The sequence below is a fragment of the Lycium ferocissimum genome, chromosome 6 (genome assembly GCF_029784015.1).
Source record: "Lycium ferocissimum isolate CSIRO_LF1 chromosome 6, AGI_CSIRO_Lferr_CH_V1, whole genome shotgun sequence".
In the NCBI taxonomy this organism is placed as follows: Eukaryota; Viridiplantae; Streptophyta; class Magnoliopsida; order Solanales; family Solanaceae; genus Lycium; species Lycium ferocissimum.
The window spans coordinates 5178263-5205203 of NC_081347.1; the positions used below are offsets into that span (position 1 = coordinate 5178263).

At 35.2% G+C, this 26941-nt stretch overlaps 3 protein-coding genes across 3 annotated transcripts; 1 reads left to right on the plus strand and 2 right to left on the minus strand.

Annotated features, from left to right (window-relative positions):
* The first annotated feature begins 7080 nt into the window (after positions 1-7080).
* LOC132059037 (probable methylenetetrahydrofolate reductase (NADH)) lies at positions 7081-13610 on the plus strand. Its single transcript, XM_059451503.1, has 11 exons — positions 7081-7576; positions 8914-8974; positions 9117-9199; positions 9301-9474; positions 9561-9734; positions 9821-9921; positions 10005-10116; positions 10803-10883; positions 10972-11149; positions 12539-12873; positions 13317-13610. Exons 1-11 carry the CDS (start codon positions 7175-7177, stop codon positions 13398-13400), a joined length of 1785 nt encoding a protein of 594 aa, XP_059307486.1. The 5' UTR covers positions 7081-7174; the 3' UTR covers positions 13401-13610.
* Positions 13611-15431: 1821 nt separating this feature from the next.
* Positions 15432-18097, minus strand: LOC132059038 (L-ascorbate oxidase homolog). The gene is made up of 2 exons (XM_059451504.1): positions 16580-18097; positions 15432-16009 (listed from the first exon to the last, which is right to left on the minus strand). Exons 1-2 carry the CDS (start codon positions 17950-17952, stop codon positions 15706-15708), a joined length of 1677 nt encoding a protein of 558 aa, XP_059307487.1. The 5' UTR covers positions 17953-18097; the 3' UTR covers positions 15432-15705.
* A 1108-nt stretch (positions 18098-19205) lies between these two features.
* On the minus strand, positions 19206-25811 carry LOC132059039 (protease Do-like 10, mitochondrial). Its single transcript, XM_059451505.1, has 8 exons — positions 25262-25811; positions 23445-23690; positions 22290-22485; positions 21057-21316; positions 20321-20448; positions 20035-20238; positions 19727-19777; positions 19206-19611 (listed from the first exon to the last, which is right to left on the minus strand). Exons 1-8 carry the CDS (start codon positions 25662-25664, stop codon positions 19369-19371), a joined length of 1731 nt encoding a protein of 576 aa, XP_059307488.1. The 5' UTR covers positions 25665-25811; the 3' UTR covers positions 19206-19368.
* Between the last annotated feature and the right edge of the window lie 1130 nt (positions 25812-26941).

The following is a 26941-nucleotide window of genomic DNA, read 5'->3' on the forward strand; positions in this document are numbered from 1 at the left end:
TTCGGGAAACTCTTATTTCGGATGACGACTCCTTATCGTTATTTCTTCGAAGTCCGATATATTTAGCAATCATATCGGCATAGCCACACTTGACATGTACGCAGCCGTTGAACGCTCTACTAATGTTGAAGCACCCACCGACGATGAGTTTGATATTGGGTACTACGTATCTTCCCGCTATGAATATTGGGCTTCAAAGAGGTACACTTCAACAAGAAATAATGGTAGGAGTTGGTAGCCAGTCACATAACTTTGGTTGGACTATGCAGAGCCGTGATATTCCTGGACCGAGTAGTGCTCCAGATACAACTGAATTAGGTGGCGGGAGTATAGTTCGATATCACCCTACTCAAGTAGAGTCATTTACAGAAAGGTAAATATAACGATGTTTTATGAAAACTTTCTCATTTTCGTTCTATTCACTGTCTTTGTGCGTTTAACCATCACAAGAATATAACATGTTATTTAGTTCTCATGTACCATTTTTATAATATAACTTTCAGATAACTAACCTCTTTCATATACCGGAAATTCTAACTAACCCTTTTCATTGTTCATCCATGGAAAATAAAAAGAATACAACATGTTATTTAGTTCACATGTACTAATTTTATAATATAACTTTATTTTTAATTTTTCATTTTGTAATCGGCATGTTATTTTGATTATTTTTTATTTTTTAATTTGTCCATGGGGTTAATTTAGGTGTGACGATTTTGAAGAAAACCCCGTATTGACTCACTCACACAAATTGTGAGCAATAACGACGTAGCTAATGATCACTCCGATAAGTCGATAGTGATATCCCATTAGATCACACAAACGTACGATGATCACTATCCGATGGTGATGGTCATTCTTATGAAGACATTACTACTCCGAGTGATGGTAACGTTAGCTACCATTCTAATGCGATTCCATATTTGGACAACACGACTTAAGAAGGCCCGATGATTTTGCCTTCACGAGAGACGACGGTCCAATTCGACCGCACTTTGGGATTATAAAAACCCGAATTTATCGTATCAAAGGTTAGTATGGTGACAATGAATATTCTTTTTATTTGTTGGCCCATTTTTACGGGGTTGATAATTTTCCTTGTATTGTGCAATTAGGTATGTTATTTCAGAACAAGAAGGAAATGAAAGGCGCAGTGAGACAATATTGTCTGAAAGAAAAGAAAGAGTTCATTTGTGATCAAGTCAAAGGTAAATTTTGGAGGGTTATTTGCAAGCGTCATATGTTGGGATGTGAGTGGATGATCCGTTTTAGAGAAATTTCAAGTGGTATGTGGAAGGCGAGCAAAGCGGATCTCCACCACGCTGTCTCACGGATGATTACGGAGAAAGGATCATTTCAATTTGAACAAATACCTAATTGCTACTACGTTGATACCATATATTATGGTCGATTCATACATCGGTATTAAGTCGGCTCGGGAAAAATAAAAGGCTTGCATTTGTTTACTCCTAGTTATAGAAAAGCACAAAAGGGGCGTAAGAAAGCTATTGAAATGGTATTTGGTGATTTTGAAACCTCTTTCAAGACATTGCCCCGATACATGCTGCCTTAAAATATTTCAATCCGGGGACCGTTGTTGAGTGGGAGCACGAATCAACTACAATGCAAGGTGAACACATCTTCAAGTTTCTTTTCTGGGCTTATAAACTAAGCATCGATGGATTCAAAAGTTGCAGGCCTGTCATCTCAATAGACTCGTACTCATCCGTACGGTAAGTATGAGATGAAACTCTGCTAATTGCTGTTGGAATTGATGCGAACAATAATATTTTTCCACTTGCATATGCTATTGTTGCACGTGAGAGCTTTGAGTCTTGGACGTGGTTCCTTGTGTTATTGTGGAGACATATTGTTCGTGAGAGACAAGGAATTGGACTTATTTACCTCGACCGTCGGGCATCTTGCAACGTGTCCAAACACATGATTGGTTACAACCACCATCCACACACCATAGGTTTTGCGTTCGGCATTTGAAAAGCAACTTCAATAAAAAAGTTCCTCAACAAGACCTTGAGAACCTAATGTGGTTGGCGTCTGAGGAGCACCGATAGAAGAAATATAAAATGAGGATGGAACAAATCAAAACAATATCACCTCCGAACGTATCTCGTGGTTAAAATCTCTTCCGGAGGAAAATGGACATTGCATAAGGACAACGGTCATAGGTGGGGGCTATGACAACGAATGTCTCCGAGTCTTACAACGGTTTATTGAAGAAAGCTCGTGGACCGCCGTTCTCGCCATGGTCCGTTATACGTTAAAAAATTTTGTTGATCGGTTTGTTGAGAGAAGCGCCCCTTGCCGATTTGTTGATTGCGGATAAAAGTTTTGCCGCGCGCTGTTGAAAAGAAGTTTGATGAATGCGGGAGAGGTTCAAAGCATACTTGACATGCGCACAGAATACAATGCAATCGAAGGGGTCTTTGAGATTCGACATTTATACAACGGTAAGGGCGGAAATATCCATAAAGTCTCTGCGAAGGGAAAAAGTGTTCGTGTGGGAAATGGAGAAACTACCATATTAAGTGTTCACATGCAATTAAATTTTGTGATATCCGCGGAATTCAACCAAAGGACTATATTAGCAAGTACTACGGTTGCGGGTTTTACAAGCAAACGTACGGTTGAAATTTTTCACCGTTGGGTGATGAGGCATATTGGCCACTTCTCCCTTCGGTTTAATTGCAAACACCGAATACGAGCGAACTTCGGTGAACGCGACTACAACTAGAAGGAGGAATGAAATGGATATAGCTCGGCCGTATGGCTAGAAAGTGTAGTACGTGCAAGCAAACGAGCCATAACAAGAATCACGCCTACCGTAACCGTAGTTATTGTTGCTTGTTAGTTTTTATATTTTTTCTTAACTTGTACGATTGTTGTTTCCTTATGTAATCTTCCAAGAATATATAACATGTCTTGTGCCGTTTAATAGTTATCATGTAATTTAACATTTATTACTTAGTTAATGTGTGACGTTTATTTAACTTATATTTATTTTTTATTTACGTTTGCATATATAACACATATTTAATTATTATATGTGTTAAAATATTTATTGGAGTTATTCACTAAAATTAACTATATGCTTTAAAAATTAAAAAAATCAATAATTTTTTTTTATTAAAAACATAGCCGAATATGATTTAAATAGCGGTACGTCAAACAAAACCCTAAATGGCAATTATATATTTGTAAAACGTGGAGGGATCCACGTTTTACTAAAATATGTTTTTTTTTTTTAATTTCGTTTCAACGTCTGACAGGTGAAAAAAAAAATTTTGAGGTATATCGTGGATCAGCCCACGATATACCCGTTTTGGTATAATAATTTTTGAACGTTCCCTTTTGGTAAAAATCGTGTATTTTTATACCCTTTTGGCTCCGGACTCTGTACATAATGGTGTTATATACTGACGCATGGCATAATGTTGCTGCATGTACATAAATTATGATACATTTGGGTCGGATTTAGAATAGGTTCGGTCCTAAATAAGTATAAGAATTAATTTTTTTAAAATATTTTTCCGAAAAATTTATAGCCGTCATGTCATTAGATAGGTATCGAAAATTGTATTTTCGTGAAAAATAACCAAGGAAGGATCCCTCACTTCATCCATATGTGTAAAAGACACCAGCCGCACTTGGATTCTCGAGAAGAGAGGAGCCGTGGTGGCCCCCCCCCCCGGATCGCCCGGATCCCACGAGTGAATCGAAAGTTGGATCTACATTGGATCTCACTCGAATCGCCCCATCTATCCTCCTGAGGAGGAGTTTGGTTTCAAACCCCGCAAGTTGAGTGACAATGATGATCAATTATCATAAGTTGAATGACCATTCTGGTCACTAACTCAAAAAAGAATATAAATAGTGAGAATTGAATTAACACAATTATGCGAGAAACTTTTATCAATTTACATAAGGTTGTGGTAAGATAGATAAGATCCTCCACCTCTATTAGAAATCTCGAGTCTGAATCCTGGATGTAAAAAGAAATCTTAATAGGGAGTACTTTTCTTTTTACAGGGACTTATAATGCCCGGTTCAAATTAATCGAGATTTCAATACAAAAATTGAATACGATATAAGGAAAAAAATAATAATCATGGATTTACTACAATGTGTGCTCGTATGATTTTCAAGTTTAGAATGAGAAGTGACAAAAATGGATCCTATCCATCAATCATTTGTGACTTAGACATATTTGAATGTGAAAAATATTCAGATTAAATTGGATATTGTTTCCTTGAGGGAGATCCAGAACTATCATCGCTAGCATATAAATACATCACCGACAAAAATAGCTTATCGAAAATTATTAGATAGTGAATAGAAGATTTTAGAAAAGGAACTTTGGGGAATAAATATTCTATATTTTCTATTTCTCATTGTAAATAAGGAGAAGAAATTCTTAAACAGAAAACGTGAAAGAAACTAAATTCAAAATTGCATAAATGAGCAACCAATCGATTTATAAATATGTTTATTACTCACTTTAAAAATCATCTTATGCCGTCATCTTTTTTGTTCCATCCGGTGTCCTATAATTATATTAGGACCCTCTTAAATTCGAATTCACGCTGAAAAATTTCACATTGTACGATAAAGTGCTCCATTACAATGACTACTTTATACCAAGAGCTTTAACCAAGACATCTGATTAAGAATGAAGAAGTACTTACTACTCATTGATGGTAAGTAATAAACGATTAATGCATACATAACCAATATCGATATTGGACGAATTAAAAATACTAAGGGGTCGTTTGGTCGGTAATAAGTTATCTCGAGATTACTTATCCCGGAATAAGTTATCTCTGAGATTACTTATACCGGAATAAGTTATCTCTGGATTAATTATTCCATCCTCCCATAAAATAAAATAACACTACAATTTCTGAATAACTAATCCCAAAATTAGTTATATCACGATTTTATCTCTTCGTACCAGCCCTAAGTTCCCTGAGATCTAAAACCCTCACTGCATTTACTTTCTCAAAATTGAAAGGTTCGAGCTACCGACACCTGAAAAAGTGTCGATAAACTATCCCATCTTAACTTTTTATTCTTGCTTTCATCCTACATGATGACATTTGACTACGTGGGAAATTTTGGAATTTATTTAACTTAAATACTTAATGGGAAAAAATATCACATCAAAATAGTACAAAAGTTACCTCTCTCGTTCAAAGTAAGTGTCATTTTATATGATAATCCAATATAAGTATTCATGACATCAAGTAATAATATTTAAAATTATATACAATATTTAGAATCATTTCAAATGAAATATTAGTACTGAGAAGGAAATTTAGTCGATTGTTGAATTAATGTATAAAGACTCATTAAAAAGGGGAATGATAAAGTGTTTTCCTGTATTATTCGAAATTGAGCAACTTTCTCTCAGACTTTTATCTTAATATTATCCGTGATAGAAAAAAATCTCATTTCTTCCGTTAACCAAACAAAGCTCCAATCTAATAATAATCTTAAACTGTAATCAGAAGTTATATTAAAGTGTGATTACTTTTTTTACTGACTTGGACACGAGGGGTTCACATATTTTATTAGATTGGAGCTTTGTTTGGTTAAGGGAAGAAATGAAAATTTTACTTTTTTTACTGACTTGGACACGAGGGGTTCACACATTTTGTGCTCAAGGCAGATACGAAACAATTTGTTAATTATGCAGGATTTTTTTTAGCCAATTATTGAATCATGTGGACAAAGTTTATTGATCCATCCATTTGGACAAAATAAAAATAAAGAGTCAACATGGAGGTTGGAGCAACTTGGGTTGTTGAGTAGGTCCCGAATTAATTATTAGAAAAAGCTAACAGGAAAAACATTGCATAGAAATAATTCTTCGGTCATGCTGTTGAAAAATAATACGTATTTCTACGGTATTTTAACTTTTATAGCTGAAACTTCATAATAATATCTTTTTATTTTTATTTTTTGGCAAAAAATTTAAAATGCTATAGTAATAACTATTATTTTCGTTCCAATTTTACGTGATACTCTTTCATTATTAGTCAATCTTCAAAAGAATAATCTCTTTTTATATTTAGTAATTTTTTGACCTATATGATCGATCACAAAGAAAGGCTTGTCTATGCATTTTTCTAGTGGATGTGCGGTTCCTTTCGATTGGAGCCTGTCGCCACCTGGATCAATAACCTATGCTAATTCATCTTGTGTCTTCCGAATCTAGGGAATTCATTGGATCGTAAAATTGCTTCGCACCATAACAAAAATAAACTTGTCCCCAAAAAATGATTTAACTTTAAATTTTTCATATTAACCTTAATGAAATAATATATAGCCTTCGATATTTTTCTTTTCTTCTAAATTCGCTCAAATATCTTCATATAAATTGGGATGAAAATAGTACTCTTTCCATCCCAATTTATGCGATATAATTTGACTAGGGATAAAGTTTAAGAAAAAATTTATAGTCTAAAGCCATAGATATTTTGCATAGGTGTAAATCATTTCATTAAGGTAAAAAGAGAAGGTTTAAGTTAAATTATTTCTAATTACAGAAATGTATCATTCTTTTGAGATAGATAAAAAATGAAAGTGTTTCACATGAATTGGGACAGAAGGAGTACAATCTACTCCATCCGCTTCATAATAAAGGTTTTTTTTGTTTATGCACACCCCTTAAGAAAGGGTTTACTCTTAGAAAATTAGGAACGGTTTTACTAACTTACCTCTAATTAAATGTCTTAAAAATAAGAGCTACTTAATGATTCTTGATTATATAAATAAGAGTAATTTTAAAAAGAATAAGATCAATTATCCTAAAATATCTTTATTTTGAAACAAAATGAAAATTAAAAAAAAAACACTTATTTTGAGACGGAGGGAGTATTTTATTTACAGAAATTGAAAAGTTGCTATTTATAGTTTCTACATTGTGGGGTTGTTGGATCTTGGATCCCATACTTACACGGCCAGGATAGCTGCTTCTTCTGGTCTACTTGTTATTGGTTATAGACCAACCCCACCACTCACCAACTTTTCTCAATCTTTCTATTTATATCCTCCTAACCTCCCTTCTTCACTTGCCCTTCTGTACCAAAGCTTCAATCTTTTTCAAGATTCTTGCCAAATCTTGAACCCCATTTTCTCAAAAATAAAAATAAAAATGAAGGTAATTGAGAAAATTCAAGAAGCAGCCAAAGATGACAGGGTAGTATTTTCTTTTGAATTCTTTCCACCAAAAACTGAAGATGGTGTTGAAAATCTGTTTGAAAGAATGGAAAGAATGGTTGCACATAACCCATCATTTTGTGATATAACATGGGGTGCTGGTGGTTCTACAGCAGATCTAACACTTGAGATTGCTAAAAGGATGCAAAATATGGTGTGTGTTGAAACTATGATGCATTTGACATGTACTAATATGCCTGTTGAGAAGATTGATCATGCTCTTGATACTATTAAGACTAATGGTATTCAAAATGTTCTTGCTCTTCGTGGTGATCCACCACATGGTCAAGATAAGTTTGTTCAGGTTGAAGGTGGTTTTGCTTGTGCCCTGGATCTGGTAATTACTCTACTTAATTCTTATTTGATCTTGGATCTAGTTGCCTAATATGATATTCTAATTGTTTGAATTGTGTGACCTATCTCCTTTAAACCTTAAGGGGTCGTTTGATTGTTGGATAGAGTTAATGCAGGTATTAGTAATGCAGTAGGATTAGTTATGCTGGATTTAGTTATTCATGTATTAGTTATTCCATCTTCTCAATTCCCTCATAACTTAAACATGTATTAGTTATGCGGGATTGTAATTTGGCAATCAAACACTTACTTGGTGTGCTGAATCTTACACATAGCGAAATGCAATCAAACATGGTGCTAGTTATGCTGACCCATCTCTTTTAAACCTTAATTATATTATGTCTCTGACATATCCCAGCTTATCTAAAAGTTTAAGCTGTTAGAGAGGGCATTCTTTTAATTGCTTGTTTATATTATGTGCCTGATTGGATTAGCTGATTGTAAATAACTGATGTGTTGTAAAACACTTTTAAGTGCTGAAACTGATTTTATAAATAAGTAGTTACGTGTTTTGATAGAAGTGCTCAAACTGTTAATAAGCAGTTGTTGCGGTTGATAATAAAAATATTGGTAAGATGTTTTTTTGTTAGAACGACTAAAATACATTTAATTTTTTGCAAAGAATTATAAATTTAAAAGTATCGGTGTAAAGAAGGGGAGCCTTGGAGCAGCAGTAAAGTTGTTCATTAAGATATTGTAATTGTTTGATTTATGTGACCCATCTCATTTAAACCTTAAAGGGTGGTTTGGTTGCTCGTTATAGTTATGTAGGTATTAGTAATGCAAGTGGTAGTTATGCATGATTTAGTGATTCATGTATTAGTTATTTCATCTTCTATTCTACATAAAATATAATACATAGATTCCTTCATAACTTATATATTTATTAGTTATGTGGGATTGTAAACTGGTAACCAAACATCGTATTCGGTGTGCTGAATTTTATACATAACAACTAAAATGCTACCGAACATGGTACTAGTTTAATACATGAATAATTCACTTCTTAACCTACAACCAAACGACCCCTAATTATATTATGCCTCGACATGTCCCAACTTTCAAGCTGTTAGAGAAAACACACATTTTAATTACTCAATTATGTTATGTTTAAACATGTTCTTTCACATTTTGGCCTGATTCTTGACCCAATTTATTGGAATATTTTTGCTTTTTGGGTGGTGATGAGATTCGAACACAGGACCAGTCTGATACCATGTTAAGTTGTGTGACCGCTCGAAAAGTTTAAGCTTTTAGAGATTATGTTATGGTTGGTGTATTATTGGTGTTCGTATTAATTGATTTTCTTTCTGTTTTTAGGTGAAGCATATGCGTGCCAAGTATGGGGATTACTTTGGAATAACTGTTGCAGGTTATCCAGGTTGGTGGCTACTACTATCTCGGGCTTTGAGTTATTTATTTGGACAAATATGGACCATGATTTACTTATTCCACTACAGTTTTGAAGCAGAAATGAGTTCTTTTTTCTGCTGTTACTGAATACTAATTTGATTCTTTCTCAGAGGCACATCCTGATGTTATTCCTGCTAATGGAATAGCTACAAAAGAGATATATGAGAATGACCTTGCTTATCTCAAAAGAAAGGTAGTCTATTCCGAGCATTATGTTTGTTCAAGGGGAATATTTTAGATTGCTTTTGATTCATTTATGAGTTGAAGGTACTTATATTAACTTGTGTTCTACAGGTTGATGCTGGAGCTGATCTTATTGTAACTCAACTCTTTTATGATACTGATATTTTCCTCAAATTTGTCAATGATTGCCGCCAAATTGGAATTAATTGTCCCATCGTTCCGGGTATCATGCCCATTAACAATTATAAGGGCTTCTTGCGCATGACTGGATTTTGCAAGACTAAGGTATTATCCCCATTTTTTGGAGTACAAGCTTTAACTCTGTGTTTATTTGTATGTTAGTCACTCAGTTTTTCTTAATTATGTTGTAGATTCCAGAAGAGATAATGGCTGCCTTGGAACCTATTAAGGACAACGAAGAGGCTGTCAAAGCCTATGGAATTCACCTTGGAACTGAAATGTGCAAAAAGATTTTAGCCACTGGCATTAAGACCTTGCATCTTTATACATTGAACATGGAGAAATCAGCATTGGCTATTATGATGGTTTATTCTCTTACTTTTTGAACTTTCTACTTTGAAATTAATGAAATAGTCGTGATTTCTAATTGTGAGATGTCTTGGATATGCAGAATCTTGGATTAATAGAAGAGTCCAAAATTTCTAGGCCATTGCCTTGGAGACGTCCTACAAATATTTTCCGTGTTAAGGAAGATGTTCGTCCTATTTTCTGGTACGTAGAGACGTAAATTAATGTCAGAATTACAACTATTATATTGTGATGATAATCTGATCTGTTGTTGTCAATGATGGTAGGGCAAATCGTCCAAAGAGCTACATCTCAAGGACCTTAGGTTGGGATGAATACCCACATGGTAGATGGGGCAATGCTCATAATCCATCATATGGAGCACTTACCGACTATCAGGTAATTGCAACTTGTTTTGTTTGTATGTAATATAGCTTGTTTGGCCAAACTTCTTAGAAGCCAAAAGTGCTTATTTTCTTACAAAAAAAACCCATTTTAAGGAGTTAAGGTGTTAAGTGCTTTTGAGAAGTAGTATAAGCTAAAAATGGTAGCTTCTCCCAGAAGCTCTTTTGGATCTTTGGCCAAGCACAAATTGTTACTTTTGAGTAGTAGTAAAAGTGTTTTTTCAAATTGATTAGCCAGACACAAACTGCTTTTCTCCAAAAGTATTCTTTCGAAAAGCAATTTTGACAAGAAGTGCTTTTTAAAATAAGCAGTTCTTGAAGCTTGGCCAAACACACTACTCTGGGGAATAATTAGATAAATCATTTATGAATAAATTCATTTGAACTTCTAATATTCTTTTTGAAATACTGTGGGAACTGTCTGGGTCTGGACACTTGATTTATATTTTCCAAGCGTGTGAATAAGCTTTCTTGTCCTCCTAAATTATGCTTCCATTTTAATGGTAGGGTAGTTCCTTTCTTCATCATTCGGCTGGTCAATGGCATTATTTAGATATGTCTAGTTATGCCTTGAAGAAAAATACATAAAACATAACGAAGATACCATCAGCCTTTTTGTCATTTATCTGAGGAGTTGCTTTAGTAATTTGTTATATTAACAATTTTTTTGGACCTCAACAGTTCATGCGCGCACGCTCAAGAGACAAGAAGCTTCAAGAGGAATGGGCTGTGGCTTTGAATAGCGTGGAAGATATCTACGAGGTATATATGACTTTCAAATACAGTTCATTTATTATCAAAACCAAAGGCTGATTCCGAAGGCTTGGTACTTACAAATGTTTCACATCAGAGATTTAAGGACTACTGTCTCGGGAAGCTGAAGAGCTGCCCGTGGTCTGAACTAGATGGTCTTCAGCCAGAGACGAAGATCATAAACGAAAAGTTAGGTCATGTCAACACGAAAGGTTTCCTGACTGTTAACAGCCAACCAGCTGTTAATGCTGAGAAGTCCGACTCTCCTTCTGTTGGTAAGTTTGGTTCCTAAGCCTTCCAGCTGCACACAATCGCAATCATTTGTCTTCTTTTACTTTCAAATGAAGGAACCTAGAAGTGTAATAGCCTGTTTGGCGCTTTTTTTTTCCTTTCTTTCCAAAGTTGAGGTGTTTGGCCAAGCTTTTAGGAGAAGAAAAAGTTTTTGAGTGGAAGCAGAAACTGTTTTTGAGAAGCTGAAAAAAGTAGCTACTCCTCAAAAGTTATTTTTTGAAAAGCAACAACATACCTAGTGTAATCCCACAATTGAGAAAATACACTTTTAGAAGCACTTTTAAAAAGCTTGATCGAACACTAATTGCTGCTAAAACGTGCTTTTCCAATTGATTAGCCAAACACAAATTGAACACTTTTCAAAATAAGCTGATTTTTGAAGCTTGGCCAAACAGGCTATTATTTGGGGATAATAGATGTCTAAAGTGTGTTAATGTGTTTTTCTTAATTGTTATTTAGAGTATTTCCGAAACCTCCCTCCCTTCTTTATTTTTCCTTTTGTTTCTAAGTTTTAGTGCAAGAAATGTGATGAACTCCGATATCAATCTATGTGATTACACTTTTCCATATCAATACAAATACAATTGTCCTTCATTACAAGGCTCGAATAGTGCCTTAGCAACAGATGACATACAGAAGAAAAATAGAGTTGTAGACAAAAATATGTTTCTCGAAAAAGAGCATCTACTCACTAATACTAACTGAAATATTGTAGGTCCTCCAAAAGTGTGAAAAAAAAAATAAAGAATCAGTCTCTAATACTCTCCTATTACCCCTAATAAAGCACCAGTTAATGTGGATTTCCCTTATTTTTCTCAAAATCTCAGCAGTCAAGAATGAACCGCATGTTGCTAGTTAAATGAATAAACATAAATATATGAATAGAACTTTCCTCGATGCCCTATGCCATATTGAGTAATGGGGAAAAATTCTTATTGTCCGAGTCCTGTAGATATCTCTAGGTACTCAAGTTTCATAAATATCTCCGTGCACTCTGCATATTTTGACAACTACTGCAGTTCCATAAGCATTATGCTTGTACAAACGGACGCATGTAGTTCCATTTCCTGCTTTAAATGTAATGTTTCTGTGGAATTCTCACCGCCACTCTACTCTTTTCCACTTAAATCCTAGGCTTCGTCTTTTGAAATTTATTTTTGTTGAGAAAATCTCCAATTTAATAAACTAGTCCATAAACTGTCCAGAAAAAAAAAAATAGTTTCTTGAAATGAGATTCAACTATTGCTAAGAAAAACAAGTATTGCACATGTATGGCTGACTTTGAAGGGGTTCTGGATGAATAACATTTTTTTTTTTCTGTTACCGGTTATAGCAACCTTTTCATTGACCGGCTTATTGACCTTTTTCTGCAGGATGGGGTGGCCCTGGTGGATATGTTTATCAAAAGGCTTACTTGGAGTTCTTCTGCTCTAAGGACAAGTTGAACACCCTCGTTGAAAAATGCAAGTCTTTCCCTTACCTAACCTACATGGCTGTAAACAAGGAAGGAAACTGGATCTCCAACGTCAACCAAACCGACGTGAACGCGGTGACATGGGGAGTTTTCCCAGCTAAGGAAATTATACAACCGACAGTCGTGGACCCCTCCAGCTTCATGGTATGGAAGGATGAGGCATTTGAAATCTGGTCAAGAGGATGGGCTCAATTGTACCCAGAGACTGATCCATCAAGAAAATTGCTTGAACAAGTATGTATTTCTTTTCATACACTTAACTTTCTTTGTGTCTTAAGTCTTCGATTTAACAATTTTTTTTCCCGTAAGGCGTTTGGCCATGTTTTATTCAAGTATTTGATTTTTTCTTCCCTTTCAAATGCTCGCTTTTTCAAGTTTCAACCATATTCATGGCCAGACGGCTGGACATGACTTCACTTGTAAATATTGAAATCATCGTTTACAAGTTGATGTTTGGCCATTTGCAAATACTGAACTTTAGTATCTGAAGCACTCGTAAAATATTGAAAAATTAGCTTGAGGAGTACTTCCAGTGATAACATGGTTCTCACCTCACAACGCTTTTAACTTTTTTTTTTTTTTTTTTTTTTTAATTTATATCACATATTCTTTTTTCAACTTTAGCTTAAAATATTTTCAAAATGCCTGTGTGTGATGCATTTGCTATTTCTTTACAGGTTCAAAGCAGTTACTTCTTGGTCAGCCTTGTCGATAACGACTACATCAATGGCGATTTGTTTTCCATATTCAAAGATATCTGAATTAAGCAACAAAACTCAGCTTCTCATCCTTTATAGTCCCATTTAATCCCAAGAATTTTTCATGTTATTATTATAATTGTTGTTCTATGGTCTTGTAATCGGAATAATTTAAAGGGAAAACCCCTTCATTTTTTTCCTCTGCAAATCTGATATACGTTGCCTTCTGGCTTCAATATTTGCAAATTTATAAGCAAATAGTGCTTCCATGCATCTTGTTCTAAGTGCAACTACTTTCTGTTTTTCACAATTTTTGTTACTTTATAGTCAAATTGCATCCGCCCCTTTCTTTTATATCGTGATTTATTTATTATTTTGTCTAGTATGTACGTTAGCACGAATGCATGTTTCTTATGTTTCATCCGATTTTGTGATACTACTATTCTTTTTGGTGATGCTACTCTTCTTTTTCTTGGTATATTAGTGTATACCTATTGTACTCGGAACCAATTCCATTGGTTCGACTAATTTGGATTCTAGACGTGTTGGCAGTGGTAGAACTAATGTATGGTGTAATTGAATCCCCTTCGCCAGAAAGTACGGCATATATAAGTGAAATATTTCTTTTATGTTGTTAAATTCCTTCTATATAAAGAAAACTTTTAGTGTAGTGCTTTTTGAATCCGTTGGTTAGGGTTAGTGGTTTCTCCAATGTGCCTAGGGCCCAAGAAAACCCTCCTGACCAGGTGGTTTACAAGAATGACCTTGAAATTGGACGGTCTTGAACTTTTGACCTTGTTTGCTCAATGAGCAAAACTTCAAGTGAAGGGTGTAAGGGTCTCATCCATCCAACTATTTTCCTCGGTGATCGTCTTTGTGATACTAAAAATGCCTACAGACTAGATGATAAAATTAATATAATGTAGAAATAACCAGGGGCAATGTATCTATAAATAAATATAATTTTAAAAACTTAAACTCCTTCCCATGACAAATTTAAAAAGGATAAAATTGTATCCAGAAGGAACTCTTGAGACTCTAAATCAATCCATCTTCCATGTGGTAATTGGAAAATGAAAAATCTGAAAAGATATAGGAATTAAGGTATATAGCAAAGTAATTGATTCAATTATGGAATATAACTACCTCCTTAAAATTAAATTAGCAACCGAAGCAAAAAAATTACTAAAGTAAAGTGTTTCCAATATATGTATGTAATAGTTTGAAATAATGGAAAGAGCTCTTTTACATTATGACAATTTTGTGGTCAAAATTATTAAGCATAAGAAAGTTTTGTGCAAAGTAGAAGAATAAGCATTTAAAAGTGACCATTGGAAAGTTAGAATAGTGTGTATAATGCCAATATTCAGACAAAATCATCCATCAAAGTATCAAATGAAATATTGTAATGATATGAAAATTAGAAAGATACAGTGTAAGATTAAATAAATAAAATGCTAAAGAAAAATTAATTCCTCGACCTTGGAAGGAAGATTAAATTCTATTTTCTCTTGATTTTTTTTGATATATAACTAAATTATACTTGTGACTTTACTCATACAACAAGTGAAGTTCAGTAACTTTAATGATACAAAAAATAGTTTCATGGCTTTACTGGCACAACACAACTAATAAAGTTCAATAATTTTAATGATAAAAATTGTTTAACCAAATAAAAACATAACTAACAAAACTGAAGGAAGGCCAGAGCTTCATGCGTATCACTAAAGTATGTGTTGATTTCTTTAAAAATAGAATTCACGAAAAAGTAAAATTTTCTCCGAAAAATTATAGAGGTGACTTTAATGATACAATGGATGAAGTTCACTATCTTTAATGATACAAAAAATAGTTTCTTGACTTTACTAACCGGCAAAGTTCAAAGACTTTAATGATACAATTTTTTCTTTTTCTTTTGTGATTTCACTAGTACATCGGGTGAACTTAGGTAACTTTCACCTTTGAATAATCTTTTATATTAGTATTTAGAACGAGAAACATAAATAATAGAGAGAACAAAGAAGAGAGAGTGAAAAATGCACCCAAGAATACCGAGACAAAACTCTCTGTATTTTTTATTAATACATGAACGCATTAAGAAAATCTTTAATACATTCATTTCAAGACTAACTTTATATTTTCAAAAATAAATAAATACAAACACACACACACAAACAAAAAAAAAAAAACTTCTGTTCCACTTGGTGAAAAGCTTGGCCCTTTTTGCTGCAGAGAATTTTTCCCAAAACTTGTCCTCCTCCTGCTTATACTCTCACTCATGCTTTTTCTTTGCTCAAAATGTAAAAAAAATTACACTTCAAAGAATAAATTTTCTTTTTATACAAAAATCACAAGAATGAATTAAAATTTAATTAGCTTTGTATGGAGTAGGTTTAGGCATATCCTTGATGATACCACACATAAGGTCATTATCAGGCATGTTGTACTCATCTTTAAGTGAGTAATTTGGAGAAAGGACACTGAAATATAATTGGTGTCCCAAATAACTTCTCTCCAATGCATTAGACCTCAAATTCCATAATCCAGCATTGTCAAGTGTAGTCATTACTGCTGCCCATGATTTTGGGTAAATTTGGATTGTGTTCCTGCTCACTGCATCAAGCAAGTTGTAGTTCCTCCTCTTCTCTGGTGTCCACTTCCCTGGTTCAATCCTGCATATGCAACCACAAAACGTTACGCACTGACAGTGTAAAAAATATTTATAAAGATCAGATCGCTTGTTATTACGATACATATAATAAGGCACTAGTTGGTATCACGATAGGGACGGAGCTAGGTTGAAGGGAAAGGGGTTCAATGGGATTCATTTCGTTGGACATTATACTCGTTGTCAGGGGCGGAGCTAGCATGGAAAGTACGTGTTTTGTAGAGCCCGGTAATTTCGGTCCAACTCCTGCATTTTTGTTGAAGAATCCACTAAACATGTACATGTAGTAAAGTTCAGAACATATAAACTTTAAATTCTGGACGTGTGAAAATAGAGAAAAAAGAATATTTTTTAAGCTCTTGAATCCCCTTAATAGAAGGGAGACAAGGGGGTCCAGAAAACGTTTTAGGTCTTAGGTTGGAATCCCAATGAGACATTCTCTTTGTGCAAATTCCTAGTTCCGCCACTGGCTATAAGAAGTTAGATTATATAACAGTGTAAAATATCTTCATAGTAAAAGCATGAATTTTGATCAAAGATTTGGAGATTAATAATGTTAATTAGAGATACTTACGCAACAGCAAAGAAGGAGTGTCCAGCCAAATGCCAAGATTGAACACTCTTTCCAGGGTTCTCAAAGATGATCTCCACAAAGTTGCGGTAAGTGGCATTGACCACATTAGGTGCAAGAGTGATTTTGTCTTGTCCTTCTTTCCCTGTACTGGGTTCATATTCATCCTTGATCAAGTCATACTTGAACACCTTGTCCGCAACTTTATAGTACTCAGCCAACTTAATTGGAGTTGTGGGGTCCACGTGGGAGACACCGTTAACGGCGTAACGGAGCTTACCGTCAACTTTGCCAGCTGAAGTGACTAGCTTGATGGTTCGGGTGATGTTGATTTGTCCATAGTGATAAGATCCCTGAGGGTTAGGTCTAGCTGCACTTGCTGTTAGATTCCAACGGAATGAACGGAACTGGTTAAGGGACCATGCCCACCCTTCAGGTGCCTTAGGCAACACGGGTGAGGCGGGGCCTTTTCCATTGGCATAACGGATAGTAGCAGTGGCAACATGTGGTTCCTTAGTGAACCTCGTGGAAGCCACAAGGAAGTAGTCCTTGGGCTCCTGATCAGCAGTGACCAAGACAGAGAAGCATTGTCCCAAATGCACGTCTAGAGATTCGTACACATTTTGCACGGTGTGAGAACCCTCAATCTCGACGAGCTTCAAAGTGTGGCCTTGGATCCTAACATTGATGGAATCCTTCATTCCGACGTTGCAAAACCTGAACCTGTAGGTCTTTCCAGGGGTCATAGTGAACATTGGCTCATCCTTACCATCGCCTTTTCCACTTTTACCATTGATAATCACACCTTGTGGCCTTCCTAGAGCGCGTCCGCTATCCAACAAGCTTTTCAATTCAGTGTGGCTCTTGGTGTACCAATCGCCGACAAGGACCATGTGATCAGCCTCAGGGGTGTCAAATGGGACAGGGATCAACGCACGGCTCAGGACACTAATGCCACCGTAACCACCAGCAGCGCGGTGCAAGCTAGTGGTGGGGTAGTAGTAGTAGCTACCGATTTGATCCTTGACCTGGAAACGATAGGTGAAATTGCTACCTGGAGGGATCGGGCAATTGGTACCAAGGGTTCCTTCTTGCCACGAGTTCTTCCTTTGTTGGATGCCGCTCCAGGTGAAAAGGAGTGGCTCGTCCAATTGGTTGAACACATTGACAACAACGTTGTTGTTGGATGTGCCATTAATTCTAGGTCCGGGGAATTGGCCATTGATTAAAATGACTTTTTGGGGCACACCAAGAGGAGAAAGGGTGCCATAAGTGACTTTCCACTCGTGAAACAGATAAGGATCCTCTCCATTCACGAAGACGTTGCAGGTAATTGCTAGCAAAATTGCTAGCACACACCTCGACCTGTTATTCATTTTTTTTTCTTTTTTCTTATTCTCTCGTGTTTCTTATGGTTTTTCGATCCTTTAAAACTTTGTTTTGATCGAATCGAAAAAACCAAAAAGAGAACCAGAGAAAAAAAGGAAACAAGCTTATTTGAAGGACATAGAAAGGATATTGATGTTTTGAGAGTAATTTTGGTCTATTTAAATTGTAAGTACAAAGGGTGATAGCCATTCAAATTTTCCTTCGTTGCCCGCAAAAACCGTTCTCCTCTTGTTTGTTTGGTTCTCCTTTAATCTCTCTCTGCTTCAATATTTGTGTAGAAACAGAATTCTGTTATACCGAACAAAGCTCGTAATAAAAAGTACCTTATTTTATGAAAACATAGAATATGTTACATAGCGAAGTTCACGGGAAATAGAAAAATTGAACCAAATCGAAATCAAATGCCAAAAAAATCATCATTTTTTAGTTTGATTTAATTTTGGTTTTAAATTTTGGGAACCGACATAATTTAGTTTGGTTTTGGTTTTAAGCAAAAACTAATCGGAAAACTGATCCGAATCGATTATATAATACCTATTTCAAAATTTATAACTACAAATATGTATGTATATTTTTATATAATTTTTTAAATTTTTTACTGTACATATTAATTCTTTGTACTCTTGATTAGTAATCTAGTCTTTGCCTTTACCTTCTAATTTGATTTGTAGTCTTTATTTTGACAAGTCGAAGAATTCATGTTAAAAATAATTTGTTTTTGAGTCTTTTAATTATTCATCATTGTTTAATTCAATTGTTATCAAGATATCTTGTAAATTATAGCTGTTCAATTTTTTTGCACAAAAAATGCTTTGTAAGAAGCATATTAAGTTCCTTGAAAATAGCTAAATTTTTGGACAATCCATGCAGTTTTCCAGTTAAAGCTACATATATAACTCGATTACATATGTAGTGTCTTCTTTTCTTAAAAAGTAATTAGCTTGGTAATATTATGCCAAAGAATAGTCGATAGAATGTGTCGGCAGTGTATATCACATACTACAGAAAAATCAACAAATTCCAAGCCAATGAAAATCCCGATTTAATTGGTTTAGTTTAATTACATTTTAAAAGATAAACTTAATTGATTTGATTTTTTTTAAAGGAAAAGTCCGACCCAAATCGAACATGAACACCCCTAAGAGGAGTAACGAAAGTTGAATTTTTGATTCTATTCCTCCCCCTTTTCTCCAAATCAAGTAAAGTAGTTCACAGGTTTTTTCTTCAATAGAAGTACGGATTAAATAAATAAGAATACATTATTTTGATAAAGCACAAAGATATACAAATAGCAAAATTTTGGAAAGAATAGTGAAGAGAAGTACAATAAGCCTCTCTGTGACAACCAAAAAATATTCCGACAAATGACATCGTTATAGAGAGATTTGATTGTAATATAAAAATTAGGTTGAGCAAGCTGACTGAAGTTCAGCTGCATCTTGATCATCAGTAAGGTCGCTAGACATGGCTTGAGGTATTCTATGGCGTTTCAATATACGCGATGTCGCTATTCTTGCCGATTCAAAATCCAAAACGATCACCCTCTCATCATCCAAATCAAATCTCACATTCTTATGGTTACCATCTTCCACAAGCTGACGTAAATGTTTAAGATTCAAAACTTCTACACCATTAACCTTCTTCACCTGTACAAGATGGTCCAAAATTTACCCGAAAACAAAGAGGAAAATGATTACAAGGCGCCATTATGCTGTCTTTTTTAAGAAGAGAATGAAGTAATAGAAGCAACGAGCCTTTTACCTGTAACTCGGCAAGGCGCTCATAACCAGCATTAATATCATCCATCAACACCTAATGAGTTGCAAAAGGGAATATTAGCAGCATATAGCGTGTTGATGTGTGAGTACAATCTTAATGAAAAACAGAGTTCGCCTCTATGTACAAAGTTAGGTTATTATGTTGTAGAGCAAAAGTTAAAGAAAGCACCAAAAACAGAGTTCGTCTCTACTAATAAGGTCAGTTTATTATGTTTCAACATGTATTTAGCATGTGAAATTATGGAGGAACATCAAGATCCATTTGACAGAAGGACAAGAAACTCTAGATACCTGTGAAAGGATGATAAATTGTTCGCCAGGTTTCTTAGGTAGTTCCCGAAGTGCTCGTTCACACAACCGACGGGGTGAGGTATTATACCACTCTTCTCCATACTCGTGAAGGAATGGTTGAGTTAATGGAATAAAGACGAGACCAGCAAAAATGAAATAACTCGGAAGCTTGTCAAATTGATGAACTGGAACAAGTGGTTGCAACTGCATAATATTTAGTAGTTGTTAGATACAGAGGTCTTGAAAACAACAATTAATATTGAAGGTTAAATATAAGTGAACCTACAGGATGAGTTGTGATCTTGAAGTCACGCACTTCACCATTCCTCAGGACTTTAAGTTCAGCAGTTTCCTTTGGTTTCTTCATAGATACAAGATGGTCAAATGTGATTCGCTCTCTATTTCGGAAAGGAACTGCAAATCATAAGCAATCTCAGAAGTCAGAACTTAAGATGATGGAAACTAAGGTTGCTAATTTAGGCATACATGGAACTATGGAAGTCAAAATGCAGAAGAGGAGAACTTTTTTGGCACAAAATAAGCTATCCCAGCCTTAACAATTCTTATATCCTACAAACCACTTATGCAGTTTCTGGTAATTACCAGCTAACGTGCGAGAGAAAACTCAGAATGAAAAGAACCTAGACTCTAGACTTTCCATCTTCCAAAGGGAGGTCACTAATAGCATTCACCTTCTCTTGGCTTGCAACTATGAGTACCTACTCGTAGTTGCAAGCTAAGAGAAGATGAATGCTATTAAAGTTGTGCAACCCTGCTTAAAAGAGCCAGTGGCGAGAACCACATAAACGTTTCATCCAAATCCATCATTTTTCCTCAAAAAACATTTAAAGCAAGAAAAAAAGCATGTGCTATAAAATGTGAGAAAAAGAAAGAACTCTCCAGTCTGGTAACTTACAGTAACTGCGAAGAAGAAGAAAGCTCTCCAGTGTGGAGACTAGTTTAACTATTGCACTTAAGAATCACAACAAAGAAAGGAGCATGAGCAATGAGAGAAAGTTTACCTGTTCCATCATTTGCTATGGGTACACCATCAAATGAGAGGATTATATCGTCTTTCTTTAATACTCTAGCAGCATCAGAAAGTGGGTTGATTCGGCTAACGAGTACACCTGTCAACTTGGACTGCATTTGGAAGTACTCTCGAATTTGTGCATTTTCAGTAGGTTGGCATGACAAGCCCAAAGAGCAAAACCCAACGTATTCACCACGTTCTTCTACGCCGCCTATAAAATGCTTTATCACAGGAACAGGAATAATGTAGCTGCAAAATCCAACCAGAAATGGAACTTGTAAGGTCAACCTAGAAGCTAATTTTTCTTTCTAATTACAAAAGTTTTTTCTCCAAAGTAGATTGTTTAATCAAGAGGGATCAGTTTAGATTGACTTGTTGCAGCAATGAAAGCTACTAACCTATAAGCTAAACAAATGCAGACTAAAACTATTAAATGTCATCAGGCAAATCTCATATCAACTGCATGTCTCAATTAAAAGCTTTAAGGCATTCTAACATCTGTCATTCTCTATAATCCTTTGGGATGAAAAAAGAATAATATCATGAAGCTAAAGTCAAAAGGGCTACAGGTCAAGCTTCGAATTTGTAAATGCATGAACAAAGACTGCAAATTTCAGAAAATTAAGGAATTTTTAAAATGACTTAAATTGCCTATTGAAGAAAGATTTTTTTTTTCAATTAAAGAAGTGAATCAGAAGACGAAGAATAGTAGGATGATAGAGAAACTAGGACAGGCGGCTGAGAAAAATGAAAAACGAAGGAGAGAAGATTTGCAGGAGAATACATGATAAGGAAGAATAACATGCACTCAGATTCAGGCAAAGGAAAGAAAAGTCAGAACCCAGTTGGGATTACTTCCAGCTTCCTCTTTTTCTCCATAGGAGGGCAGCAGGGAGGAGGGGAGCCAAAGGTTGTTCCCACTTTTTTTTTTTTCATTATATGTATAACATGCCAGCTGATATGAAAAATTGTGATTGCACATCATAAGAAGTTCCAATTACAAAAGGAAAGGTCAAAGCATGATTGCTAATAGGAGGTGAGTGTAATTTTAACCAAAAGAAGAGTTACTTTGATATGTGACAATGCGAGTGGATATTAACGTATATTCCCCATCAATATTTAACTAAATAATATATGGTAGACCGAGCAGCAAATGAGGCAGCGGAACAAGATCTTTATAGTAGTTACAGAGACACAAAGCGACAAAAAATTTCTAATTTACCCAATATTCTCTGCACCCGAAAGGTTTTGGAAAGCAACTCCAGCAACTTTGTCACCCATGATTGCTGGTCCTCCACTATTCCCTGGATTTATAGCTGCATCAATTTGTATTGCCAATAGTTGACTAGCACCATGTACATATTGCGTAGGTTCAACCCTTGAGACGACACCTTTTGTGACAGATATATTGTCTCCCCCTAGCAAAAAGCGAAAATCATAATTATATTTATTAGAGAAAGAATCAGATGCAGGTATTTACAGCATACAATTATTAAGTAAAGAAAGAAAAAGAGAACATAGTACTGTGAAGGAATCAAAAACATAAATAGACGTCAACTAAAGATTCAGAAGGATATGTACTCTTGAAGAGGAAAATCTAGTATATGCAAGCTACAAATAACTAGCATTGCACCTAGTTGACACCAGAGAGAACAAAAATACATCATATAAGTTCCCTCTCTCTTCTGGATCTACTTTGTTCGCTGGTCGTATGAGCTCTCGAGAAGGATATAGAATCCGGGAAAATGGTGCACTCTTTGAAAATGAGAACTTAGCTGAGAAGAAAATGACTTAGTTGAAAAGAAAATGACTTTTCAGATTGTTACTCAAGATTCCATTATAAGTAGTTTATATATCTATCCCTAGCTACTTCCTCCAAAAGCATTACCTCCCTCATTTGCTCATTTGACAATATGAGATCAAGGGGACCAATCAAGTTTTACTCCATTGCATGTTATACCAGACAAAACACAACAAATATTATAATATACTGCCTATTGTCGCCATAGATGCAACCTTTGTGATGTAAACTCATTTCTTGTGTATATTAAGTAGAAATTTTGTTATTTTGCCACAAGCCCACAACTAAAGAGGCTCCTATTTTTTATAGGATTTGATAAATGGAAGGAAATTGTTAATGAATTGAAACAAAACTAAGGCTCCTATTTTTTATAGGATTTGATAAATGGAAGGAAATTGTTAACGAATTGAAACAAAACTAAGGTAAAAGGAGCCCAATTTCCTCAGCAGAAGGAGAAGTCATGTGCATTTATTTAAACTTCAAAATGAAATGAGCCCTGATCAAGTGTGAGGTCTAAATTTCACATTGAATCAGTTACAAAAAATAAATTAGAATCAGTTACAAAAAATAAATTACCTTGAGGATAACCAACAACAGCCACAGCTTCTTGGAGAAATGGGACATCACCAAGCTCTAAAGAGTTCATGCCCTCCCAGAATTCTTCACTTTCTACTACCAGAATAGCCAAGTCACATTCATGACCAACGGCCTGAACTGTTGCTATATACTTGGTTGGAGAACCATGCTTTCTTACAAGTACAAATGTATGATCAGCCACAACATGAGCATTTGTCAGGATTCTCTTTCCCGGAATAACAAAACCTGTAATATTAAGAATGCAAAATTCAAAAGTAAGCTTTGTATGCTCTTAACTTTATAGTAGATCAGCACACTTGATGTGAGCTTTGTATTCTCTTTTTAAAAAGGAAAAAAAAGAAGTTATCATACATGGGGGTGTGGGATGGGAACCGAACCCCCAATAACAAGGGTGGAAGTTAATGTAGGCAACCAACTGGGCTACCATGATTCCCCATCTCTGTATTCTCTTAGATAGTTAGTACCATCAGTCAACACAGAAGTGGTCACAGACAGAGACAACCTGAGTAATTCGAAGGCCAACAAATAGTCAACCCTCAAGAATATATTTGCTCACTGAGAGCCCAAGATTTGATCTGTTTAGAATAAACTGTTCTCTGAAAGGCCTTCAATTAATCGGGCGAGAAATAATATATGTTCTCTCTTTTTTCATTTGGATAGGTACGTAAACATATGGTGCTTTCGGGACTAAAACTACAGTTGCCGGGTTGGGGGAAAATTGTGCTATAAGCATATCAGTAAAAGCAAAGGCTTTAATAGAGCCACCCCTGAACTCTTTCAGTCCTTTCACAAACAATAACCAGATTCCCATGCACATTTCTCCCATATTTCACTAGACTAATGCCTCTTCTTAGCAAACAAATCTCAGTTCTTGGCATCCTATTTATGTCAACGACTAAGAACTTCATAAAAGATAGCCTTTTTAACAAGGCTTCCTTAGTTGGTGAAGTGTCAATATTGTCACCAAGAATTGAACTTTCCTTCCAGGAATCTGTAAAGATCCCACAATATACAATGGCAACAACAATAATAACAGTGTAATCCACAAGTGGGTCTAGGAAGGGTAGAATGTACCCTGACCTTACCCCTACCTCGTCGAGTTAGAGAGGAGGTTGTTTCTAATAGACCCTCGCCTCTTCAGAAGAGACAACAAGTAGTACAGAAAACTAAGGACCCGTTTGGCCATGAGAATTATTCACTTCTTTCCAGAGTATTTTTTCACCTTTTTCACTTTATGGTGTTTGGCCATAAAAATTCCAAATACAACTTGAAGTTGTATTTGGAATTTGGAAAACAACCAAAAACTTGTTTTCACTTTCAATACATTCAAACAACCAAATATTCGTTGCAAAAACTATAACCAAACACAACTCCATCTTCAACTCCAACTCCAAAATACCAAATAAAGTGAAAAATATTTGGTTTTCATGGCCAAACGCCTACTACGAATAAGATTATGAGAACACTAAAATAATAAAATGACGAAAATAATTCTAATCCTACTAATAGCCTTGTACGGTTCTACCCAGGGGCGGATGTACCAAGAGCCCAGGGTGTTCACATTACAGTGTATATCTAGGGTAAATTTTATGTGTTATGTACATATATTAACTTTTGAACACCCTGAACATATATTACAGTGTATATTTAGGTTCAATTATTTTTTCGAACAACCTGAGTGAAAATCCTGAATCCGCCACTGGTTCTACCCTGATCCTCGACCTCCACACCCTGTGATCACATTATACAATGGCAAGTCTAAAAAAGGAAGCATAACACAGATAGAGAAAGAATACCAGAGCCAGTAGTTTCGCGCTGAGACTTGTTCTGCCAAGGAAGGAAGTAACTAGGACTAGTTGAAACAGTGAATATCTTAACTACAGAATCCAATGCTAACTCTATTGCTAAATACGCCGCATCCTGCATTCCATCCGATAATCGCCTCGCCAATATATTGGATTCAACACTATCATTTTCCTCAGCTGGAGAAGTAATTGAGCTATTATTGTTGTTGTTGTTGTTGTTGCTCAAAGTGGAAAATAATGAAGCCGAACCACGCGTATTGAATCTCCGGTGATGTACACGCGCTATGCCGCCGATGGAAGAATCTCCGGCGACGGTGGAATCTCCGGCGACGGTGGGGCGTTGAAAGTGGATGAGCTTCCGTGCTGTACGGAGAGTTGAACCTATTCGTAACATTGTATTTCCGGTGACAGTTCACCGGAGCGCAAATTAGCTTTAACGGCTTATTTACGCCGGTGTTGTTATAGTGCGCGTAAAGGGGAAAGGGTTTTAGGCTTAATTTGAGATTCTATATTCTAAAACCCTTCAACAAGGAGGACATAAAAAAAAAAAAAGGAAAAAATTAACCACCACTTTGAGTTTTTTGATTTTAAAAATAAGCCTAAAAATAAACAGATGGAACTTATTGAAAAGTAACCTTCTGCCATCTAGTCTACAAAACATGATCGAAGTATACATTGTTTACACACTTCGGTTGTATAGTTGATATGTATGTATACTATATGTATATTTAGTATAAACTATACACTATCTATAAGCTGTGTACATAATTTATAAACTAGATGGTCGGATGATAGTTAACTCTGATTTCCCCTAAAAAGATGATAGTACATTGTATGTACCATTCGGCTATCTAGTTTATAAAATATGGCCGAATTATACACTGTCTATACACTTTGATTATATAGGTATGTATATTATAGGTATGTATAGTATATGTATATTTAGTATAAATTATAGATTGCTTGTACACTACGTGCATATTTTGTAAGCTAGATGAGAATGATATTTAGCTGAAATTTTCCCTAAAAAGATGATAGCACATTGTACCAAAAGTACACATTTTGTCTTCTTTCCCAAGATAATATACACATTTTCTCTTCTTTCCCAAGATGATATTCATTATTAAAATAGCTACTTGTAAATATTATAATCCTTTAATAATTGGGAGAAATTGACAAATAGCTAATTTTGGATCGATAATTAAATTTAGACAATGTCTCAAAACTATTTAGTGGTAAGTCACTTTTTAATGCAGAAGTAAAATTTTGACAAAAATACCCTTAGTTAAAACAGGAAAAAATTCGAGGAGAATTTTATTGGGGTTTGAACATATATTAGTTTGAACTCCATGATTCGTTCATGGGGTTTGAACTCTATGAATTATTGAGATTATAAAATGAGTTAGTTTTAAGTTTGGTTGTCAACCTATGTCGATTCTCCTCCTTTACTTGGGCTTGGATCGACAATGTCAATTTAAACAGAATACTAACATGGTCGGTGACGAATAATATAGCTGATCGTAATTTGTTTTGGAGTGAGGTTTAATTGTTGTTCTCCTAACAAACTTTAATTATTAATAAATAATGAAATATTCGGTATGGTCAAATATGGGTTGTCCAAGTATTGAACTCAACAAGGCCTGCAACAAACAAACTGATGCCAAATGTTCA

Bases quoted from the DNA above. Each gene is read 5' to 3' on its own strand.
- LOC132059039 (XM_059451505.1), bottom strand. From the start codon at position 25,664: ATGTTACGAATAGGTTCAACTCTCCGTACAGCACGGAAGCTCATCCAC. The intron at 21,317-22,289 runs GTAAATTAGAAA...TGGATTTTGCAG, and splicing joins TCGGGTGCAGAGAATATTGG to CTACATTATTCCTGTTCCTG. The intron at 19,612-19,726 runs GTAAAAGGCTCG...CATCTTGTACAG, and splicing joins AGCGCCTTGCCGAGTTACAG to GTGAAGAAGGTTAATGGTGT.
- LOC132059037 (XM_059451503.1), top strand. From the start codon at position 7,175: ATGAAGGTAATTGAGAAAATTCAAGAAGCAGCCAAAGATGACAGGGTA. The intron at 9,475-9,560 runs GTATTATCCCCA...ATTATGTTGTAG, and splicing joins CTGGATTTTGCAAGACTAAG to ATTCCAGAAGAGATAATGGC. The intron at 11,150-12,538 runs GTAAGTTTGGTT...CTTTTTCTGCAG, and splicing joins GTCCGACTCTCCTTCTGTTG to GATGGGGTGGCCCTGGTGGA.
- LOC132059038 (XM_059451504.1), bottom strand. From the start codon at position 17,952: ATGAATAACAGGTCGAGGTGTGTGCTAGCAATTTTGCTAGCAATTACC. The intron at 16,010-16,579 runs GTAAGTATCTCT...TTGCATATGCAG, and splicing joins CACTCCTTCTTTGCTGTTGC to GATTGAACCAGGGAAGTGGA.